The following is a 19,641-nucleotide window of genomic DNA, read 5'->3' as shown; positions in this document are numbered from 1 at the left end:
GGAAGGCCTAAATTTGTTAATAATTAAACATACCCTGTGAAGCCCAAGAATTAATATTAAATTTGGGGATCAGATCACAAAGATCTATTTGATTACTTAAAAGTAACAAGCTCAGTGATTTTGGAACTAGATTTGTTTGGAACATCAACATCTCTTCCAATATCTTTAGGCTGATTTCTGAAGAACTTTTGTGATAAAAGCAGATACCACATCAGTTTGCTTTGGTTGCATTTGAATTTTGCAGCTCAATCTGGATTCATTGAAATATTAAATGTAGTTCACTTTTGGTTAGAGTGAATTCGATTAAGCTGTCATCAAACCTCAGCCCATTCATCACTTTAAAACACTACAATATATGCTCCACTACCACTCAGAGATCCAGCTGTAGTTAAAATCCCACTTACTAGGCAGCCAATCCCTTAAACTCCAACTCTTGAAAATAAATAGGTTTATTTAGACAAATAGGCTTAATGGAACTACTTGTGGGCTACATTTACAATGCATGTACGTTTTCCATGGAAATGCTCAGCCTGTCTCTACAGCATTACGTACTGTACAGCAGGACACTTGTGGGAAGTACCAGGCTTACAGCACATGTGCTGACCAACTGCACTGCACACACACACAGAAGGGTCAAAGCTCCCAAGAAGCCTCACTCGTGCAGTGTGGGAGATCACATGAATGTCCAGGAAACTCTGGGCAAAAATGTGGCAATTCAGTTCCCAAAACTAGTTTTGAGGCCATCCAATTAGTTGGCACTTTGCCCTAAAGTAATGTTGAGACAGCATGGTTTGTTTTTATCTTAATGATATCTTCTACACCTACTATTAAAAATGTTTATAACATTGCTGTAGTATAGATACTCTGGTCATGAAGCAGAGAGTGTGGAAAAAGGACTACAGCAGTACCTAAAACTCACATGAAATTGTATAGTCTAAGTAAATTGCATGAACCCAGCATCTCCTCTGTGAAGACAGCAAATACCATGTTTTAAAACCAGCAGCATACAGATGTAGAATGTACTGCCTGGACCTGGCAACCCAGATTTTTTACTTTGTCTTCTCATATTTTAACATCCAGACAATGGGGACTATTAATTGAATTGATGAAAATATTTCTAGTTGTATCAATACAAAACTTACAGAAAATAAAAGACAGGGTCTAAACTGAATTAACACCTTAAATTATTTTTTTCCATGCTGAGGCTTATAGACTAATTTTGAGTTAAGAAAGAAACATGATTGCTAAATCCAAATCTAAACACATATTCCACCTTTTCCCATAGCGCAGGAAGGTCAAATACATTTCTTTTATGTTGATGTTACTTAGCTGGCTTTAACACAGTTATGCAAAAGATGGCTTTTTTTCTTTGTTTCAAGAGACAAGGCAATGCAAAAATCATACTGTGTGCCAAACTGTTACTTAACCCTTCAACCTTTTTGAAGTTTCAAAGGAGCTGATTCAGAGTGGACTCACAGCGGAATCACAAACATTACCCAAACCTTCCCTTCTGCCCCCACTTATAGCTGGCGGGCTTTGGGAGCTGACAGGCCATGATCTTTTCCTGATATCCACATGACTTGCTACAGCTGAAAGACAAAATTGTTTCATAATAGCTCTTTAAAAAGGCAGAAAGTATGTCTGCATTGTCATCATCATTAATCTCGTCCAGACCATGAGACTTGGGTGACTCAACCCAAAGCCATGGAATGCCCCTAAGCCTGCACTGAGTTTTATGAGCCTGGAGAACATTAACTTTCACACAGGCCATTTCTTTCTTTCTTACCTGGGATTTCTGGTGCTGTTTCAAGCAGCTGCATGCAAGCCCTTCTCTGCTATTGCCATTCACATATCTAAACCAGGGTCAATTAATCCTTTTCAGCCAAAATCACTAACTGCAGTTCCACAGACAACTTTCTAGCTAGAGCCCGCTGGTGTAACAGCATTGGATGAGACAGACTAAAGAGCATTGTCCTTTCATGGAAGTATGAGTTACACCCTGATTTTAATACTAGAAGCTTGTTAGAAGCTGTCACAGTAAGAAGACGGTTGCAATCCCCATTTCCACCCTGATTCTTCAACCCTTATGTACAATGAGTAACACTGACTCATGCTAACTTTTCCCATTGGAGTGGATTTTTCATAAAGATTTTTGATCCACTGCATGGATGTTTCATGCACTGCTCCCTGCTTTTCATTGTTTTCAAGACAATACCTGGAGGTTTCACTCTCGAGGTGGATACTGCCTTATATTAAAAAAAACAAAAAAAAAAGTTATTTTATCAACTGCAAAGAGACATCAAAACAAATGAAGTGGAAGATTTGCAAACAACCTTCCCCTCTTAAACAAAAACAAGTAGAAGAATACTTAAGACACAAGGTTGTTAACAGACTTCTTGGTAAAACCACAGTCTGCATTGCATGGCAACCAGGAAATGTTCATGTACTGTTCTCAAGGGGATTTTCCTTTTCTGTTTGTGGTTTGAGATGATTGATAGGTCACCAGGATGTGATAAATTTGAGCTGGAAACAGCAACAGAACTAGGGGTTTGACAGTGCAGATGGTTTTCTTCTCTGTTTGCTTTAACAGAATATAGTTCTTATATTTATTGTAATAATGTTGTTCTAAATTTATTAGATTTCAAGCTCTAGGGAGATATACTTGGGTAATAATCTCAGATTATTTAATCTTGTAGCGACACTTCTGAACGGGAACAACTGTTAGCTTAGCACTGATATCTACATTTTTAATATTAGCACCTGCTTTAATGCATGCTAGTAATGAAGTAGAGAAAAGTGGCATATTTGAAACCGATTAACATCTGTTTAAAAGAGACTCCTAGTAACTATGGTTCCTCTCCAGGCAAACCTAGAAACGGGGTCATATAAATCCTAAGATCTGAGGTCTGGACAGTTCAGATCTTGGCTCTCAGTTCAGACCTATCTCCAGCTGATCTTTTTTTTTTTTAAAAAAAAAATGTTTCTCAGGAAAACAACTTCATGGCTAAGTAAGAATGTCTATTTTACTCCTGACCAGATGAATTGCCCTCTGAATACAAAACTTTGTATGGGATGGATTCACGAAACATTTCAAGACCCAAGACATTTTGTCAACTAAGAGATCTCGATTACCACCATTTTGACATCCGGGAGAATTGAATGTACAAAGATATCATCCAGTGATTACCTAATAATACACTACAATACACATGGGCCTGGATGGTATTATTTACTGAGTATTCCATCATTTCTTCAGAGGCTATTAGTAAAACCGTTCACTAAGGCAATTCGCAGCCCAGACAACTGTAATTGGATACAGAGGCTTCCACCTTTATGTCAGAAATTGGACTGAAGCCCAGGTCAGTAGTGATGAAAATCACTGGATAGCTGTTTGTTAGGTTATGTAAAATGATTCATTAATCCCAGCTGCAGTCACCAATAGACACGTGTCGACATCATTAAAACACACCTATACCTGAATCCCTCAGGGCTTGATGGGGAAAGGAAAATTGTGCTGGGAAAATCAGAGGCTAAACTGGGATGACTACACACTGATCAAATTTAGAAGTCAGATTCTGCAGGATCCATGTGAGTCAAGCAAGCATGTGTCTATGAGGCTGCAGTCCTTTACTGTCACAACACAAAACCACCAAGGATCAAGCAACATGCACAGCCATTTAGCGTGGCTGGGTGATGTTTTTCTGTTCTCCCAGTTATGATATTCTTGATCTGCCAGCCACCATTCTCTACAGAAAGTAGAGTAAAAAACCTGGAAATAAGCTGCCTACACCATAAGCAAGGCTTTTCCAAATAGTGACAATGAAAGTAAGTCTTTACAGGTTCTTGGAAATTGTCAGATGAAATACCTTCTCAGGGGTATTCACAGGTTGTGAAACTTAAAATGATTTATAGGAAATACATTTCCAGATTTAGTGGCAGTAAACCATGTTTTCAATTCTTGAAGCATCCCTTGTGGATACTTAAATAAAGCAAAACAAGGGGTTTGTTTCTCAGTTTGAAACTGCCTTTCATTTTGAAACTTAATTAATTAGTTTGCACAAAACAGAATAAAACAATTTAAGAAAGTTAAGTTTGAACCTTTACCTGGTTGCAATACAAGTAGATGCTTTAAGGAACGCAGGCCAAAATTTCCCCATAGAGGTTTTTAAAATCTCGTATATTCGTGTCAGTTTGGCATAGGAAAGTGTTGTAAGTCTTGAAAATTTGCATGGGAGAGAAAACAACCCATAATTATATCCCTAATATATTGCTGATACTCGGGGTGGGGGTGGGCGGGTAGGGAATCTGCACACCTGGCTTTTTAAAGACAAAAAAGTCCAGGAAAACACTTCAAAAGGAATTTACCTGCATGTTGTAAGGAGTGCCTGCTATAAATAGAGGCAACATATTCTTAGTAGTTGGGTGTGGTGACAAGAAAGTGAAGATGCCTCTCTACAGATTCAAAGGTATAAAATCAGACCTTTCTTTGAAGTGTTGCCAAAGCTATTCCTACTACCCAGTTATATTTGGGTACCTAGTAATTTGGGCTGAAAAGGCAAATAAGATAGTAGCTTCTTCACTCTCCTGTATGCTGTTAACTGCATAAAAAGTCATGACGTAGCCATGTTAACCCTGTGATCCAAGTGGGCTCAGGTGGATCTGTGAAATGAAAAGGAGAGATGTGGCTGGGGATAAACACAGTGGCCAGAGAGAGATACACTGCAGCAGGAGGATCTCCTTTCTCCACCAGATGTTAACAAGTACTCCTTACATTGCTGTGTTACTTCAGCAAGTACACACTGGAAACAGGATGTGGGACCCCGCTCAGGCAGTTGACTTCCTTCTAAACTGTTCTTAACGAATCTGCCCGCTGGCCACCAAAGTCATTGTCTCTGTTCCTTTTACAGATGGGCAAAAGTCTTCAGTGTCTCAATCTGATAGCTTTCCTGGCTACTGATTTAGAAAAGTGGGAGTGGGGGTGGCACTATTCATGAATCAAGCATTCACAGAGTCACTCACAATGCAAGTAAGTACAAGAAATATGTTTCATTCCTCAGCAGCTGCTGAGGGAAGAAAAAAGTCTGCTAATGCATCTTCCAAACATACTTTATCTGCTTGGCAACCGTTGCTCTGGTAAACATCCTGAGTGAGCCTATACAGTCATCACTTACGATAAATGTCCTTGCTGTTGACATTAATATTATTCTTTTTGTAGTAGTTTCACACAATAGTGAGTTGAAAGTTTTCAGACTCCACTAGAACATGGTACAGCTGTGCAGCACCTCAGTGGAAAAATTGCAGGCAGTGAAATCATAGTCCTGGAATTAGACAGTTATCAGATATGCCCTACTCAAGATGATGAAAACATAATCATCATTGTCAATACTAGGAAAGCTTCAGGCTGTACAATGAGTAGTCTAACCCCAAAGGCTGAGTAACAGGGACTGTGAAGCAAATCAGTTGGGATCAGTTCCATGCAGTGCAGGTGAAGAAACATACATGAAACAAAGCTGGTGAATAATAGTTGGAGTCTGACTTTCATTGTTTGACTGAAATCAAACCATTTAGTCATTTGGGATAAAAGCAGGTGAGACAGTGTTTCTCAGCAGACATACCTCCAGCCTGGAGGTCGAAGGGCCTTATGCCTATTCCCTGCTCTGTCATTTACCCACTGATATAACCTGGATAAGTCAATTCATTTCTCTTTGCCTCAGTTTGCAACTAACCTCCTTAATAAAGCAATTCTAGATTTACTGATAAAGAATGCTGTAAGAGCAAAGAACCATTACATTATTATTTTATGGTGTTCTTACAGCTTTTACATTCAGCCTCCATCTAAGATCTGACAAGTCACAAGAAGTCTGTTTTAAGGTCTGTGGTTATTTAGATAAGAAATTACTGCAAAATCAGACCGACAGTTAACAAGTCCAATTGAATGACAGATTTTGAATTTTAATGATTTGCGCTGTTACTCAATAATAATACCAGCTGTGATTTGAAACTATTTTTCACATGATATTGCATTATTTTTTTTTTATAAACAATTTCTAAACTTCTAAAGTTCTAAAACTATGGTTTTTTATATTTCCTCTGCTCCTCTGAGTTATCAGGAAAACCACTAATAAGGATTCTCAAATTTTAAACTCATTTGTGCAGTAAGTTCATTATGGAAAAGCAAACAATGACCAAAACTGAAAAAGAGAAAAGAAGATGCTGAATAAGAAGTAGAACATCTATTGATTTTAACAAGTCCACTTTGCAAGAAAACAACAGAGAAGGGAACCCCAAGAATCTTTTTTAAAGCTCTGAAAGCCAGCGAGTTAAAATGAAGGTAACATTAGTCTGGCAGTCACACTAAAAAGAAGGCAGCTGCTTAGGATATGCCTCACAATGTAAGACATGTCAAAAGACAAAAGACCCATGCCAACTTCCTAGTAACAAACAATGGCAGAAGAGGACTGCCCAAATAGGAGACATATTAGTAGTTATTCCAAACTCAACATCCCCACAATGCACATGAACTCATTCCCAGTTTCTTTTCCCTCTCCATTTTTTTCAAATGCCTTGGAAAATTAAGATGAAACCCAACCTTTTGTAGAAGTTTCTTGTGTAGATTTACAAGAAGATACCTTACAAAGAGTACAAAGTAGTACAACATTAAAGACTTAAACCAGGGATCATAGTTGGTAATTGCATATTGATTAAAATACTGTCTGATAATCTGTTGAATTTGGCCTGCTAGAAATGAAACTGGGGAAGTGAAACCTCCAATGTAATGCATGATTTAATGATTCATACTAAATCCAGATTTCTCATATTAAGAATGTAACTGTAACCTTTGCATGTAATTTTGCAGTTTTAAAGATGGATAATACACTACTTTTGAATATTTGTGATTTTCACAATAAAGCAGAATAAAGCATAATATCATCTGCCTTCTGGAGGTCTCAAGAGTATGGAAAAGTTCTAAGTCTTAACAAATCACTGGATGAATGATAATCAAATCAAAACCAAAACCTGAAGAAATTTACTTGTTAGAATCAATGGTTAGCAAAAGCTGACTGCTTTGTGATGTTACACTGAAATACCATTTTCTTTCCACAATGGGATTTTGAGTAACCTCTGCTAGCAGTGCTGTCTGGTCCTTGTTACCCACAAGACCTTACAAATGGTGTGTTTCAAAGAGATCAGAAATACTGGGTACAAAAGAAAAAGTAAAGAAACAGTCTTGGAAGAAAGCATTCTCTGAAGAAGAGATCATGGAAGAAGTCTGAAGAACTTAATTCACAGGCAGTAATGAAAATGAAAGTTGCTTATCCAGCTGTATGTACAAGCTACTGCAGTTTCAGAGATGGAGAATGGGTTGACCTCAATGTGTTTCTCTCCATAAAAACCCAAGAAGTACCCAGTCATAAGTACATTTTCAATGGAGGGATGGCAACCATGGTGCTCTCAGGAGCATTGGAGGCATACTGCACCCTACTGAAAAAAGTAAAACTTGTGAAATACACTTCATTTTTACTTCCTGAAGACCTTGAAATTTTGCTCTGGAAATATTAGGACAGACAGAGAAAAAAAAATCCAAACAGTATTTTCATTGGCAGAAAGACTTGGCTTGGGATCTGAAGTAAGTATGGTTCAAACAAAACCTACCTTTGGAAATTATCACTTTGTAAAAAGTGTGTAATGCTTAACACAATCTACTTAAGCAAATCTCATTTAGAATCTATAGAAATCAATGGGAAAGGTCTTACCCCACCTTAAATCAGTGCAAGCTTCTGACAATGGAAGAGAACACTGTCACATCCACTACTCCCTTTGTTTTTTTGCTGATACTCATAAGGGCAAGGATCCCATAGCCAGTAACCAGAATGCCTGGGCCAGCAGGCAGCTCCCACTTGAATTTTTGGTGGGAAAATATTTCCATTTTCTGGACTCTGTGTTACTCCATCCATCCATATACTACAGTTTTAAGAATCTTGAGATTTATACTGAAAGTAATGACTAGCAAGAAACTTTTCTAAGATGTATGCAAGTTATTAGTATCTCAAGTTAGATGTTCAGTTAGGCTTCTTTAATAATTCTTACAGTCTTAGTTTTGAACCTTTTATAACTGGTTTAGTAAAAAGGTATGTTTAATAACTGGAGATCATAGTTAACATTAGTATGAACACAATGCTGTTGCTATCAGAAATGTGGTGAGAATAATGATATGCCTTGAGTTTAATATATCTTTCCTTTTTTTAAAAAAAAAAAGTTTATTTAAACTTAACAATCCGTAAGAGGCAGGGAAGATGCATTTGCACGTGGGAAGAATGGGAAAGAGGCATTGGCAGTGTGGCCTCAATATTCTGTGAATTCAGATACTACAAAAAATTCATTGAGTTGTCAGGTAAACTAAGACAAAGAAACTGATCTTGTGTGACCCATTACTACCACATGACAATGAATATTAACAGTGAGCTATATACAGGAAAGATAGCTTGAGACCAGTAAGCTGGTATCAGAGCTGGAAAGGAAAGCAAGTCAGTATAGCGTTCTGGAATTAGAAGTAAGAAGGTCTCATCACATACTTGCAAGAAATAAAAGTGGAAAGTTCTTTAAACAAAGCAGAGATCTCTCTTAGGAACCGCAGAAGTAGCTGACGCAGCATGGAACCACTTTTCCAGATGATCTGCTACCAGTCGTTGCGTATAGATTCCATTTGTCTTTCTTGAACAGTTTGAAAGCACGTCTTAGACACACCTTACTATACCAATTCCTGAAACACTGCTAATTCAGCTGACTCTTAAAACTATTTGCTCTGGAAGGATGGGAGATATCAGGATATCTCCCAATACAGCAGCCAATTCAGGATACCAAACCAGTAAGCTAAAAAGCAAAAGGCAGACTTATATTAGGACTTGAACATGTTGCTATGACCATTATTGTAGATATATTTGTATCATGTTGAGGGTGGGAAAAAGGTGCTAAAATGTTGCAAACTGTTGCCTTGCAATTGCTGTGAGTCAACAGTAATATAATTCTGACTGGTGTTGATAAAGTGACATGGCCTGAGTACTATGGGTATGAGCAATAAAGTCAGATAAGTATTTGACCGATTCCGTTACTAAATTCAGTGCAGGTCTGCAAACAATGGTTTGTAAGGATGCTTCAAAAATTAGGAAAATACTTAGCTCTTACTCATAAACAGTATTTTCTGATGTGGATAGTCCAGCTGAAGCAAGGTTTTATAGCCAGGATCTATGTTGGATTACCAGTTAGTAACTGAAGAGTTTCCTGTTTCTAAGATAAAAGCTTCCCAGAGAATGCTCTGGTCCTCTGTACTTATGTTCACTTCTGTACCAGCAGAAGAATGTTTGTACAAGGGCTTTTTTCTTACTACTAATAATAATGCTTGCCTCAGCTGAAATATCCCTTTCTGAATTTCTGAAATAGCTGCTTTCTGAAATTCAAGTGAAAGAGGCACTAATCTTGCTGATGGCACAGTGGCTGGGACTTAGGAGAAAAATGTGCTATTTACAGCTACATTGCTGGGGTGACTTATTTTGAGGTGGGGACAAAATCACTGACTTCCAAAGAGCTACAAAAACCCCAAGTTGTTGTTATCTTCTGTCAGTGTGTTTGTCAGATCACTTCTTTCTTACTCTCTTGGATGATCTTTACTCTGTTAAATAACAGTATATCCAGAGCTGAAATTTTAGGTTCTACAATAGTTTAAACACATTCAGCCTGATTCCAAATGTGCTGAATGTGTTGATGAAACACACACCAGATAAGATAGTAAACCCCTCTAGACAAAATGTAATATTTATGTCAACTCCACGTAACACAAGAAAAAGAAATATTATACAGGACAAAGTTTCATTAGAGAGACAACCTGTTTCTGAAGTGATAGTTTGAGAAAGCATAAGACGTTAAATCTTTTTCAAGAACTCAAGCTCTTCTTCTACAGTACTTGGAAGAATCCAGCCGATGACAAGTGGAAGGAATACATCTCAGACATATGTCGATGTTGAAATGTTCAAATGTTTAAGATGCTGTAGGATATATTGGGGAGAAAACATTTCGTCTTGTTACTAATGAGCACCTTGAGCTTTGAAGATGTAGATGTGTATCATCAAGTAGATGTTATCAACAAACACTCTTGTCGATTATTAGTGGATATAACCCTTGCTGGATGCATGACTTTCAATGCTGTAGCTATGCTACTTTGTTTTTTAAATGGGATTGTGACAACATAGAAGCAGTTGAAGCAAATAACATTGCCTGTATTTTATTTTGAATGGTAACCTAGTCAGGTAGAGAGAGTTTTTGAACTTTTCCTCCTTTGCTTGTCAAAGGAAATGAATTAAGGAGTTAATTCATTTGCAAGTGGAAAATGTTGGGTAGAAATTCCACTGATCTTTAAGGGCACTATTGCAACATTTTACGGTCTTGCATTGTTCTGTATGTAATATACTATGTATACTAATATACAATAGGGCTGGCCCCCACTGGCTTTATATAAATAGTGAAGCTGTTAGAAAATACAAAAGAAGAAGAAAAAAATGTTCCAACTCCAGAAAGAAATAGAAACCACTTGTTACACACACTACTTGGATAAAAATATACTCTTAGCAAAGTATTAACAGAAAACAAATTTGGATTCAGTCATTTGTCTTAATAAATTAGGGTTTTCTCTTTTGTCTAATCCACATGAACCCACAGAGAAAGAAAATGCTGCCTAGCACTTATGCCTAGACATGCTCTGAAAAAAACTGAGTAACTGTAGTGGTCTTTACCCTTCCACAATGCTCTAAGATTGCCTCTGCTTCACTGTTTTAAAAGCCAGTTAATGTTGTTCTCTGTCCAGTGTGAACATGAACTATATCACTACCAGATAATGTGTGAGACTTGGCAGGTCAAGGACATGTTGAGAAAATAGAATAAAACTACTGTGATCTTTTCCCGCCCAACAAGCAGCCAGGAAATACAGCCACGAGAAAATGAATGAATAGGACTGATCTAATGGAAATGTCAGGAGACAAAAAAGTCTTTCATCATACACACTCTGAGAAGAGCTCTGCAACATTTTACACCACAACAGTGAGCAAACAGATCCAGGGTTTTCTGAGGCAAGCCACAAAAGCAGGAAAGAAACTTCGCTCTAAGCAGTCACCATGGGAAGGTGTCTCACACGCTTGCAACTTCTGCCTGTTACTGCTTTTAATACAAGAACTGTGGATGATAGCTGCCTGCCTAAAATCGTAGCTGTGCCCATTCAGTGATGAACTGGAACCACCAAACATCTATTATCTGTAGGCTATAAAATTACTTTGTTACATTCTAGAAAAGAGGAGTCTAAGAGTTTAGAGCTCAATATGAGATTTCAAAAAAAGTATTTTTATTTCCTGTGCTACAAGAGTTTTTGCTCCTCCCAGAAAAGAAAGGCACTCTAGCTAGTGCAATGTAAGAGTAGCATTTTGTTACTACTGATGTGAAGTCACAGGATGTTCCTGCCCTATTAGCCTTATGTTGAACACAATGACAGTAAGTGAGACTTGACAGCACAGAAGGACAAAACCAAAAGAAAATCGTAAAATATATGAATGAGAGAATTTTCTTGTCATTTGAGTCTTCTCTAAGGCCTATCTCTTGTAAGAAGAACTTGGTCTCTATGTTTCCTTTTGCCTGAGAATGACTAAGCTGCTGAACAGAATTTTCAAATGGATCGAACGGATATAACCTTCTATCATGCTTACATGAGTCTATCAGATCTATGAGACTGCTTCAGCCAGATGTCCCAGAGAGACAGAGATGGATTAGTGGGGACAACAGTAAAAAGGTGTGAGAAACAGAAAAAGTTGTTTAAAAGAAGAGGTGGACATTTAAAAGATATATCTGGGTACCACCCGGATGCACATAGTTGCTGCACAGTGGCACTCAAACTCCTCTGGACTTGTAACATTCTGGCCACATGGTTTTCTGGCATTGTGAGCAGGTGGCCCACCTTCGGGTTAGAGACAGTGGGTCTATTCTTGCCGTCTCTGACTTGCTGGGTCATTTTATGCCTACTGGCACTCATCTTTCCCAGAGTATCAAGCCTTTACATACAAATACCTACCAGTTCTCAAGGAGATAGCTGATAGTTCTCACCAAAAAGTATTGCTTCAAACAGGAGAGAAACTTGACTAAATTTAAGACATATTTCTTCAGTTAATTATTAAATAACTTTTAAAGATCTTGAGCCAAAAGAAGTGTTAAGTTTGACAGTAGGACAAAAGACTTAAGTCAGTTCTCATTTACCAAACAGCTTCCAACACCCCTAATCATAAAAAGATAAATCTTGAATAAGAACTTTTTAAGAAAACTATACTTAGTTTTAAGAAAACCATACTTGTCTAACAGGAACCAAGTGCCACTAAACTGAAAATAGCTGCCAGCCTTCAGTGTGTGTACAGATAACATACACAAAAGTAAACAGGATAAACTGTCAGAGCAACAAAGATAAGATTTAACTGATTTTTATAGCACTGCTACTGGAGAAATTGATTTGAAGAGAACACATATTATTTCACTTCCATGTTGTAGATGTTCCTATGCGTTGAATTTATGCATAAGAAATATAGAGAAACAGAGAACAAAAACCTGCATTTATAACTATGAAGACTCATTAGTAAAAAAGGCTTTTTTTCTACACTTGCATGCCAGAGTGAATGACAGAAAAGGGAAAGGACATGCAAATTAATGGAGGACACCTAATCAAGCAGGAGGAGGAATAACAGGGAAGTGAGTAAAAGTGAAACACTAAGGTAAGTTCAGGCTTCACCCTCAGCGTCTTCATTATTAATGAATCATGTTTCTTTATAACTGGCAAATACTACTTTCCCTTGAACCTGCCCAGTTAACTATTCCATATTCCTGGTGCAGAAGCTTCAGCTAGAGCACCGTAATGGAGTTGGGAAGGCCTGGCTGCCCCTAGCAGCGATGTACTTTTTACTGCCTTAGTCTCATTCTGCAGTAGGGATACTCCACCTTGTAGATAAGATGTGCATGGCTGATGGTAAAGAGTAGGTAAAGGACTAACCACTGCCATCACAAACACCTGCATGGTGCTGTTGAACTACTGCATTTACATGCTGTGGAAGGAGCGGCTGCCAGCTTGCTTAGTCTGTATTGAGTGGGCATGTGGGCTCTGCCTACTCTCTGAGAACAGTGGCGCTCATGCTGCTCCGGCAAGTGTGATACCAAGCCCTTGCTGATAAGTGCTCCTGGTGGTGAGACACGTTCCCTCAGAGAAGCTGCCAATTCAAGGCTGGTGCTTGACTTCTAGACCCCAATTTGGATACCAGCTTGCTTTCTGCCTCGACAGAGGTCTCTCACATCTGCCCAGAGGGTCCTGTGTGACCAAAACCCATATGCTGAGCTCCAGTTAACCTTTCACTTCTGTATGGGAATGCTGCAAGAAACTCTTCATTACATCTACCCACACATACCACACCCTGCTTCTTTACAGACACCTATCTATTAACAAAAATAACAATAAAAAAGCCCCCTAGGGAAATATACTTCTGAGAACCTGTTTTGCTAACATGCTGCCACCATGAGACATATATAATCCACAAAAGCTATGTCACATCAGATTTTTTTTACTATTTTACATTCTGTCAAGGGTAGCTTCTTATTTACGAAAGCAGGTATTTAATAAATCAGACATTAACTGTGTAGTTGATGATTGCTGGCTAATGCCATTTTCCTAGGCAGCTGTCAGCCTGTACCCTGGCAACCTCTTTTATAACCATCTCACATTGCTTTTGGAACAGTTTTGTTAACAGAAACAGAGACGGAAGTTTTACCACAGCTGCTGCATGTCTGATTTTTTTCCTTTTTTCTTTTTTTTTTTTTTTTGCAAAGATACAACACAGTCTTAATGCTTCCAGCTACTGCGCTGAGCTCAGTCATCAAGAGAAGGAACGAAAAAAATGAAGCAATGTATTTTTTCAAACTGCAGATGTAAGATTCAGGTCTTCTCTGTGATTTTTAATTTGATTTGTCATGTTTGCTTGAGCTTCCACGTTACTAATTGCTAAAATCATAGTTTATTCTTCAGCTCCTTTCTGTCTTCTTTTTTTGCTGTTTCACAATGTGAAGGTTCAAAGTTATCGTACTGAAATAAGATTGCTGCATTATCTAGCACAGCCAGTGTTGTCATGTAGAGGAACTGGAAAGTCCCAAAGTTAGTGCATACAAAAGAGAGTTCAATTATGTTCTTAATTGTAGGCACAGACTCCAAAAATGACTGCAGGTTTTGTTAGGCAGGAAACAGTCACAAAGGTTTGAATTTTAAATCACAATTAGCTAAACTTTCAGTCTGACTGATTCTCCAGAGAAAACCCCTCTTTCTCTCAGTTGCCATTTCACTGCCTGCAAACTCATTCATATGAGGAGCTGCTCGGTTGTCCCTTGGGTGGGGTCAGCTCCGGCAGCCGCGGCAAGGGAGGAAAATCACCGCCAGCTGCTACTGAGATAACTGCTGATGCCACCGTAGGGAAGCCTGTGATTTGGAAGGGAGCAAACTGATAAACATTCCAGACTGACACAATCCTCTGTGCCACCAATATTAGCAGCAGCCATAATGGTCACTGAAAATTACAGTGTCTGATGGCTTTGAAATGATTATTACCTCCCTGGGAGTGAAAGACAACTACATGTTAACAGCTGATGAATTTCTGGTCTAGTCTGACCAGCAGCTACGCCAAACAGGCTTCACGCCTACAGTTGTTGATAACCCATGGAGACCAGTCCAAACCACCAGATATATCACAAAGAGGGGAGTAAAGGCAAAGAACAAAACAGACTGTGGATGTGGGTTTTACTTGGTAGCAACCATGATGTATGTTTCAGAGATGTGTTGGTGACAAACCCAACTTCTTTTTTGCTCCTCTCACTTTGCTGGCCTTCAGTTGAAAGTTTGAACTGCTCTAGTCTAAGAATTCAATTTAGTGCTGAAAAATTGGATTTGGTAAAGCGTGTTTTCAGTCACCAGCTGATGCTAAAATATCATGTGTTCTGAACATCATGAATAGTTCCAGTACAATGTTGTATTGTTTTCAAAGTAGGCAAGATTACTGCGGTGGGTCATGTTTATCTCATGATTATCCACTCTGTGAAGTTACAGTTCACAGGTGACTATATGCATTCAACCTTGGTCCTGGAAAAAGCAATTTTAGGGAAGAGTTTGGCAGAATACCTTCCCTTGCTCTCTCACATAGGGTTCTCTTTAAAAATTATTTTTTTTTCTAAATAATGGAATATATGTCATATGAAGTTAAGAGTTATCGTCTTCTATCTTGCCTATATTTTCAAACACTTATCCATTATTGTGGGAACAAATGTGAGGCAAGAAGACCAGAAAAGCCAATGGAGGAGTATTCTTACAGTATCTCTGGAATTCCAAAAGACTTCTAAGCTCTTGAACTGACTTATCCTCTCCTTATATGAGAAACTCTACATCACTTTTTCATTGCTCCTCTATAATGTATTCCACTACCAGTCAACTACATTCAGAACTAAAATTATTATTTTATCAAAGAAGAAACAGAGCTAGCAGAGGTCTTCTACTCCATCCTCTTACCCAGTAGCATAACCACCAACACCCAAACTGTCCTTTAAAGATGTTGATCTAGTCTGTCCTTATCTAATCTGTCCTTGGAAACAATGCGCCTTGCAACCTATTTTCAAACCTAATTACTGATGCCGTCTGGCCACTCCCTCTGAATGCCATCTCTTCTCTGGCAAGAACATCGCCATCTTGCCATGTTTGCTCTTTGCTTTTTAATGAACCCATATCCCACAGAGCTCACCAGAGCTTTTTCCTATGCCATGTCAGCAATGCTGGTTTTACTTTTTTTAACTTTTCACTTATCTATAGGTTCCGCTCCTATTATGCATTAACTTGATTGCTGCTGCTATCTGTCTTTTTTTATTCCTCATTTATTTTCCCCATTTTCCTGACAGTTGGCATCCAAATTAGTGGATATGTCTGCAGAGGTTTACACTAGATTCTTGCCTGGATATATTTCAGGTTTCTTCTCTAACTTAAATTTCTCAAGTCTTCATGATGTCTATATAACTAATTTTAGTTGCTTCCTGCAATCCCCCAAGCTCTTTGCTATACAATCAAACTTCCTTTGAGATCTACAGTTTTACTCACTATATTATCTTGCTCTCTTCCTTAAGTTCTTTCATTTGAAATGGCAATTGTCCTTCAATGAAAGCATTTTTTAACACCTTAATGAAATTCTTGTGAACCCATATTTGCCACAAATATTTTAGCAGTAATGAGCTCATGATTCTCTCTGCTGTTTATACCTGTCTATCAGTATCTCAGGACATCTCATCCTGCTGGGATGTTCTTGCTACAGCAGAACCTCATGGAAGTTTAGGTGCTAGATGACTAACTTCAATAGTAATACCATCTTCAAATCCTGGCCAATAAAAGTCATGGGAACTGTTCTGGAAAGAATTACACACCAGGTATGGGGGAACATTTTGTTTAACCTTGGCTACGGCTACCAGTGATTTTAAAACATTTAGTTTAAAAAGTTATTCCTCAATTGTATAATGCTCTTTCCTCATGAAGCCTTTCTCTGACTTCCTGTTTTCAAGGTAATGGTTCTACATTGCGGTGAACACCTTTAACTAAAGAATCAACAAACATTTTTCCAAGACTGCAAGACAATCCTCTGCCATGGTTTGTTGGCTCTCTGTGTGAGAGTATTTCAAGGGCAAGTATGCAACCTTCATGTTAAATGATGATGGAAGTTCAAGTGAACTTCAATAAAGTCTCGTTACTTTTCAGCTTTGGGAAAATAGCCAAGATACACACTGCAAGGACTAAATGAAAATAAACTAGCACAAATAGCTTCTTCAATCTGTGTTATTTACAAATTCACATAATGGATATATAAGTCAAGAGGCAGGCAGGTCCTTCCTTTGTGACTGACTGATAGCTACAGTAAGTAGCCCTGTCTCAGAGCTTTACCTTGTACCGGGACTCTGGCAATATCTCCAGTGCTAATAGCTAAGCTCCTCCCTCTCACTAGTGGACTCATCCTCTCTCATTTCATCTTTACTACTACTTCTATTCCAGCTTCTTTCAGTATGGGTGTCAAAATTCTAGGATTCACTTTGTATTAATCAAGGAAAACTTTGAGAGAAATATTTTTACAAATATATAGTGCTCACAGGGGAAAACCTCTCCCAGAATCATCATTAACCAAGATGACAGCATCTATATCCTCCTTGATCTGGACTCCTTAAACAACAAAAGTCACATCAATATCATGAACGCACCTTGCTCACATGTCAGTGACAGCACACGCACAACAGCACAGAACTCAGGATGAGTAAGTTTTTCAGCTGCTCTCAGTAGCTCATCTTCAGTAACCACATTAACAGTAATCACAGGTGCTTTCTAATTTCGCAAAACTCTGTACTAAAAGAATTTAAATTCCTATTCAGGAGTAGATCTGAATTTTGTCTTCAAGCAAAGTCTTTCCCAATAGTGATGACAACTACCCTGTGATACACAGTAAAGTCACTGGTTTAAAAAAAAAACAACAAAACACCACACCATCAACTGCTGTTTTGAAGTCACTACTGACTACAAAGTCATGCTGGAATGTACCACATACCAATTAAAATATATTGTAGCTATAGCCTAATATAATACCTCTCTAAGCCACTAAAGAAACTTCCCTGTGGGGCATACGTGAAGTTTGACATACTTTTTGTAACTACACCAAAGAGGGGGTTTTCTGCTACATCTCGCTGTAAAAATGTATTATTCTCAGAGTCAGTGCAGACTCTGCTTCTTTAGGATGCTCCTGCAGCTCATAAAAGGAGAAATCAGTTGAGCAGGCAGTAACTGAATAATTATAATACTTATACAGCATACAGGCTTCGACCAAGTCAGACATACTTGATCTGCCTACAGTACCTCTGCCCTTTCTCTGAGGGCTTTATCCATATACCTGATTTTAGCAAGAGCATTTTGGTACAATGGACAGACAATTTTAGAACGAAAAGCAATGAGGGTGCCTCAGCTACCACAGATACGCTGGGAACTGTTCACTTCAACACACCCATTCACAGCCCAGCACTGCTGCAGCCATTACAGAAGTATGCACTATTGCTCAGACAAATAAGATATGTATTTAGTATACATACACACACAGCTCTTGGGTGACAATGGCCATGAAAAATGTATTTTGTTAGTCTCTTGAAGCCAATGAGTAGAAAAATAATGTAGAAGTATAATTGTTATCCCTAGCCACAAAATGCCTCAAGGCAGTTGTTGTCACAGTGAGAGTCTGTTAAAAGCATGGCCATTTCCCTCAAGCATGGTTGAGCCTGCACCATGTGAAATTTCAAAAGCATATTCTCATTTTGGACATAGAAATTTCATTTTTTTTCTCTGTATTAATGTTTCATTTTAAAATACAAATATTTCAAGCAGATAACAAAGACACAAAAAATTAATTGATAAACAACTGAATTTTGCAGTCAAATCTAACCCTCTGTGTTCCAAAATCTTGCCAGTCTGCCCCAAATAAACCTTAAGAAGTCAGAAACAAGCATGCTTGGCATAAAAGCTCTCCAAATTTCAGCCACAGATAACTGCAGTTTTGCTTCTATTCAGCCAGGCTATGTCCAAATGCAGTATGTTTTATCTGTTAGTTCTGCCCATGTAAGTTCAAGAATGCAGTGGTTGTATGTTGGGGGGGGGGTTCCACTCACCCCCCCACCCCCCCACCCCCCCTTTTCTCTACTGTCTGAAATGGAGCTGGGAGAGAAAACTAAGTCTGTAACACCAGTCACATTGTCGAACCAAGCTTTACCAGAGCTATTCTAAATTCCCTCATGTACTTCTGTTCTTAGTTTAAACTTAACTTTAATGATCTGCAATTCACTTTTTATAGATCTGGAATTGCCCTTTACAAGCAATACACAGCTTTCCGTGATTGTACAGACCAGCACAGCTGAAGTTACAGTTCTAAACCATCTCTGATAACTCTTCCAAATAATAAAACTTTATATAGATGCAAGAAAGCTGTTAGCTCTCTAGCAGAAGAGTTCTTGGTGTCTGAAGCATAAACCTATTAGCAACCATAAGTGTTTTCATTCATAAAAAACTTACGTGTTTCTGTTAGACAAAGCTTCAGTAAACATAATCCAAAAGTTGCCCATAAGAAGCTGGCCATTGTTTTCTTGGAACTGTTTTGCAAAATCCAGAGATCCTTGCAAGCTGCGGAAAGAAGGAAAGCCCTGACGCTCGTTAAGCCTGCAGTCAATGAGTCTGAAGTTTGCTGCACTTTTTATTCAGATTCAAAGGAACTGAAGTAATGACATAACTGGGAGGGGGAGCTCCATCAAAAGTCACACCCATATTGCAACAAAAGTTACCCAGCAGTGGAAGAAGGAGGGGGGAAGGGGGGAGCTAGTACTGACTAAGCAGCCACACTCGAGTTTTAAAGAGGCACTAAACCTCCTCTTCTTACACAAGTACAGTTAAAAGTTATACTTACTGCACTTGCAGGAAAATTTGTACAATCTTGCATGAGTTAGCGCAGAAAGGCACTGTTTGTTATAAGCCTC

The 19,641-nt window shown here is 38.5% G+C and overlaps 1 protein-coding gene across 12 annotated transcripts in view; it reads right to left on the bottom strand.

Moving 5' to 3' along the window:
- Nucleotides 1-19,372, bottom strand: part of CD44 (CD44 molecule (Indian blood group)) — a 58,736-nt gene extending 39,364 nt beyond the window's left edge. For 3 of the 12 annotated variants that reach the window (XM_056345919.1, XM_056345918.1, XM_056345917.1), the window contains exon 1: nt 19,184-19,371. In XM_056345919.1, the coding sequence (XP_056201894.1) occupies nt 19,184-19,247 (64 nt within the window). In that variant the 5' untranslated portion in view covers nt 19,248-19,371. Of the gene's footprint in view, nt 1-19,183 lie in introns of all 12 variants that reach the window. The other 9 variants (XM_056345920.1, XM_056345921.1, XM_056345922.1 and 6 more) reach the window with 5 other exon arrangements.
- Nucleotides 19,373-19,641: the final 269 nt, after the last annotated feature.

The sequence above is a fragment of the Falco biarmicus genome, chromosome 7, assembly GCF_023638135.1.
Source record: "Falco biarmicus isolate bFalBia1 chromosome 7, bFalBia1.pri, whole genome shotgun sequence".
Lineage (NCBI taxonomy): Eukaryota > Metazoa > Chordata > Aves > Falconiformes > Falconidae > Falco > Falco biarmicus.
Note: the sequence above shows the minus strand (reverse complement) of the source record. Positions and strands in the feature narration are given on the sequence as shown.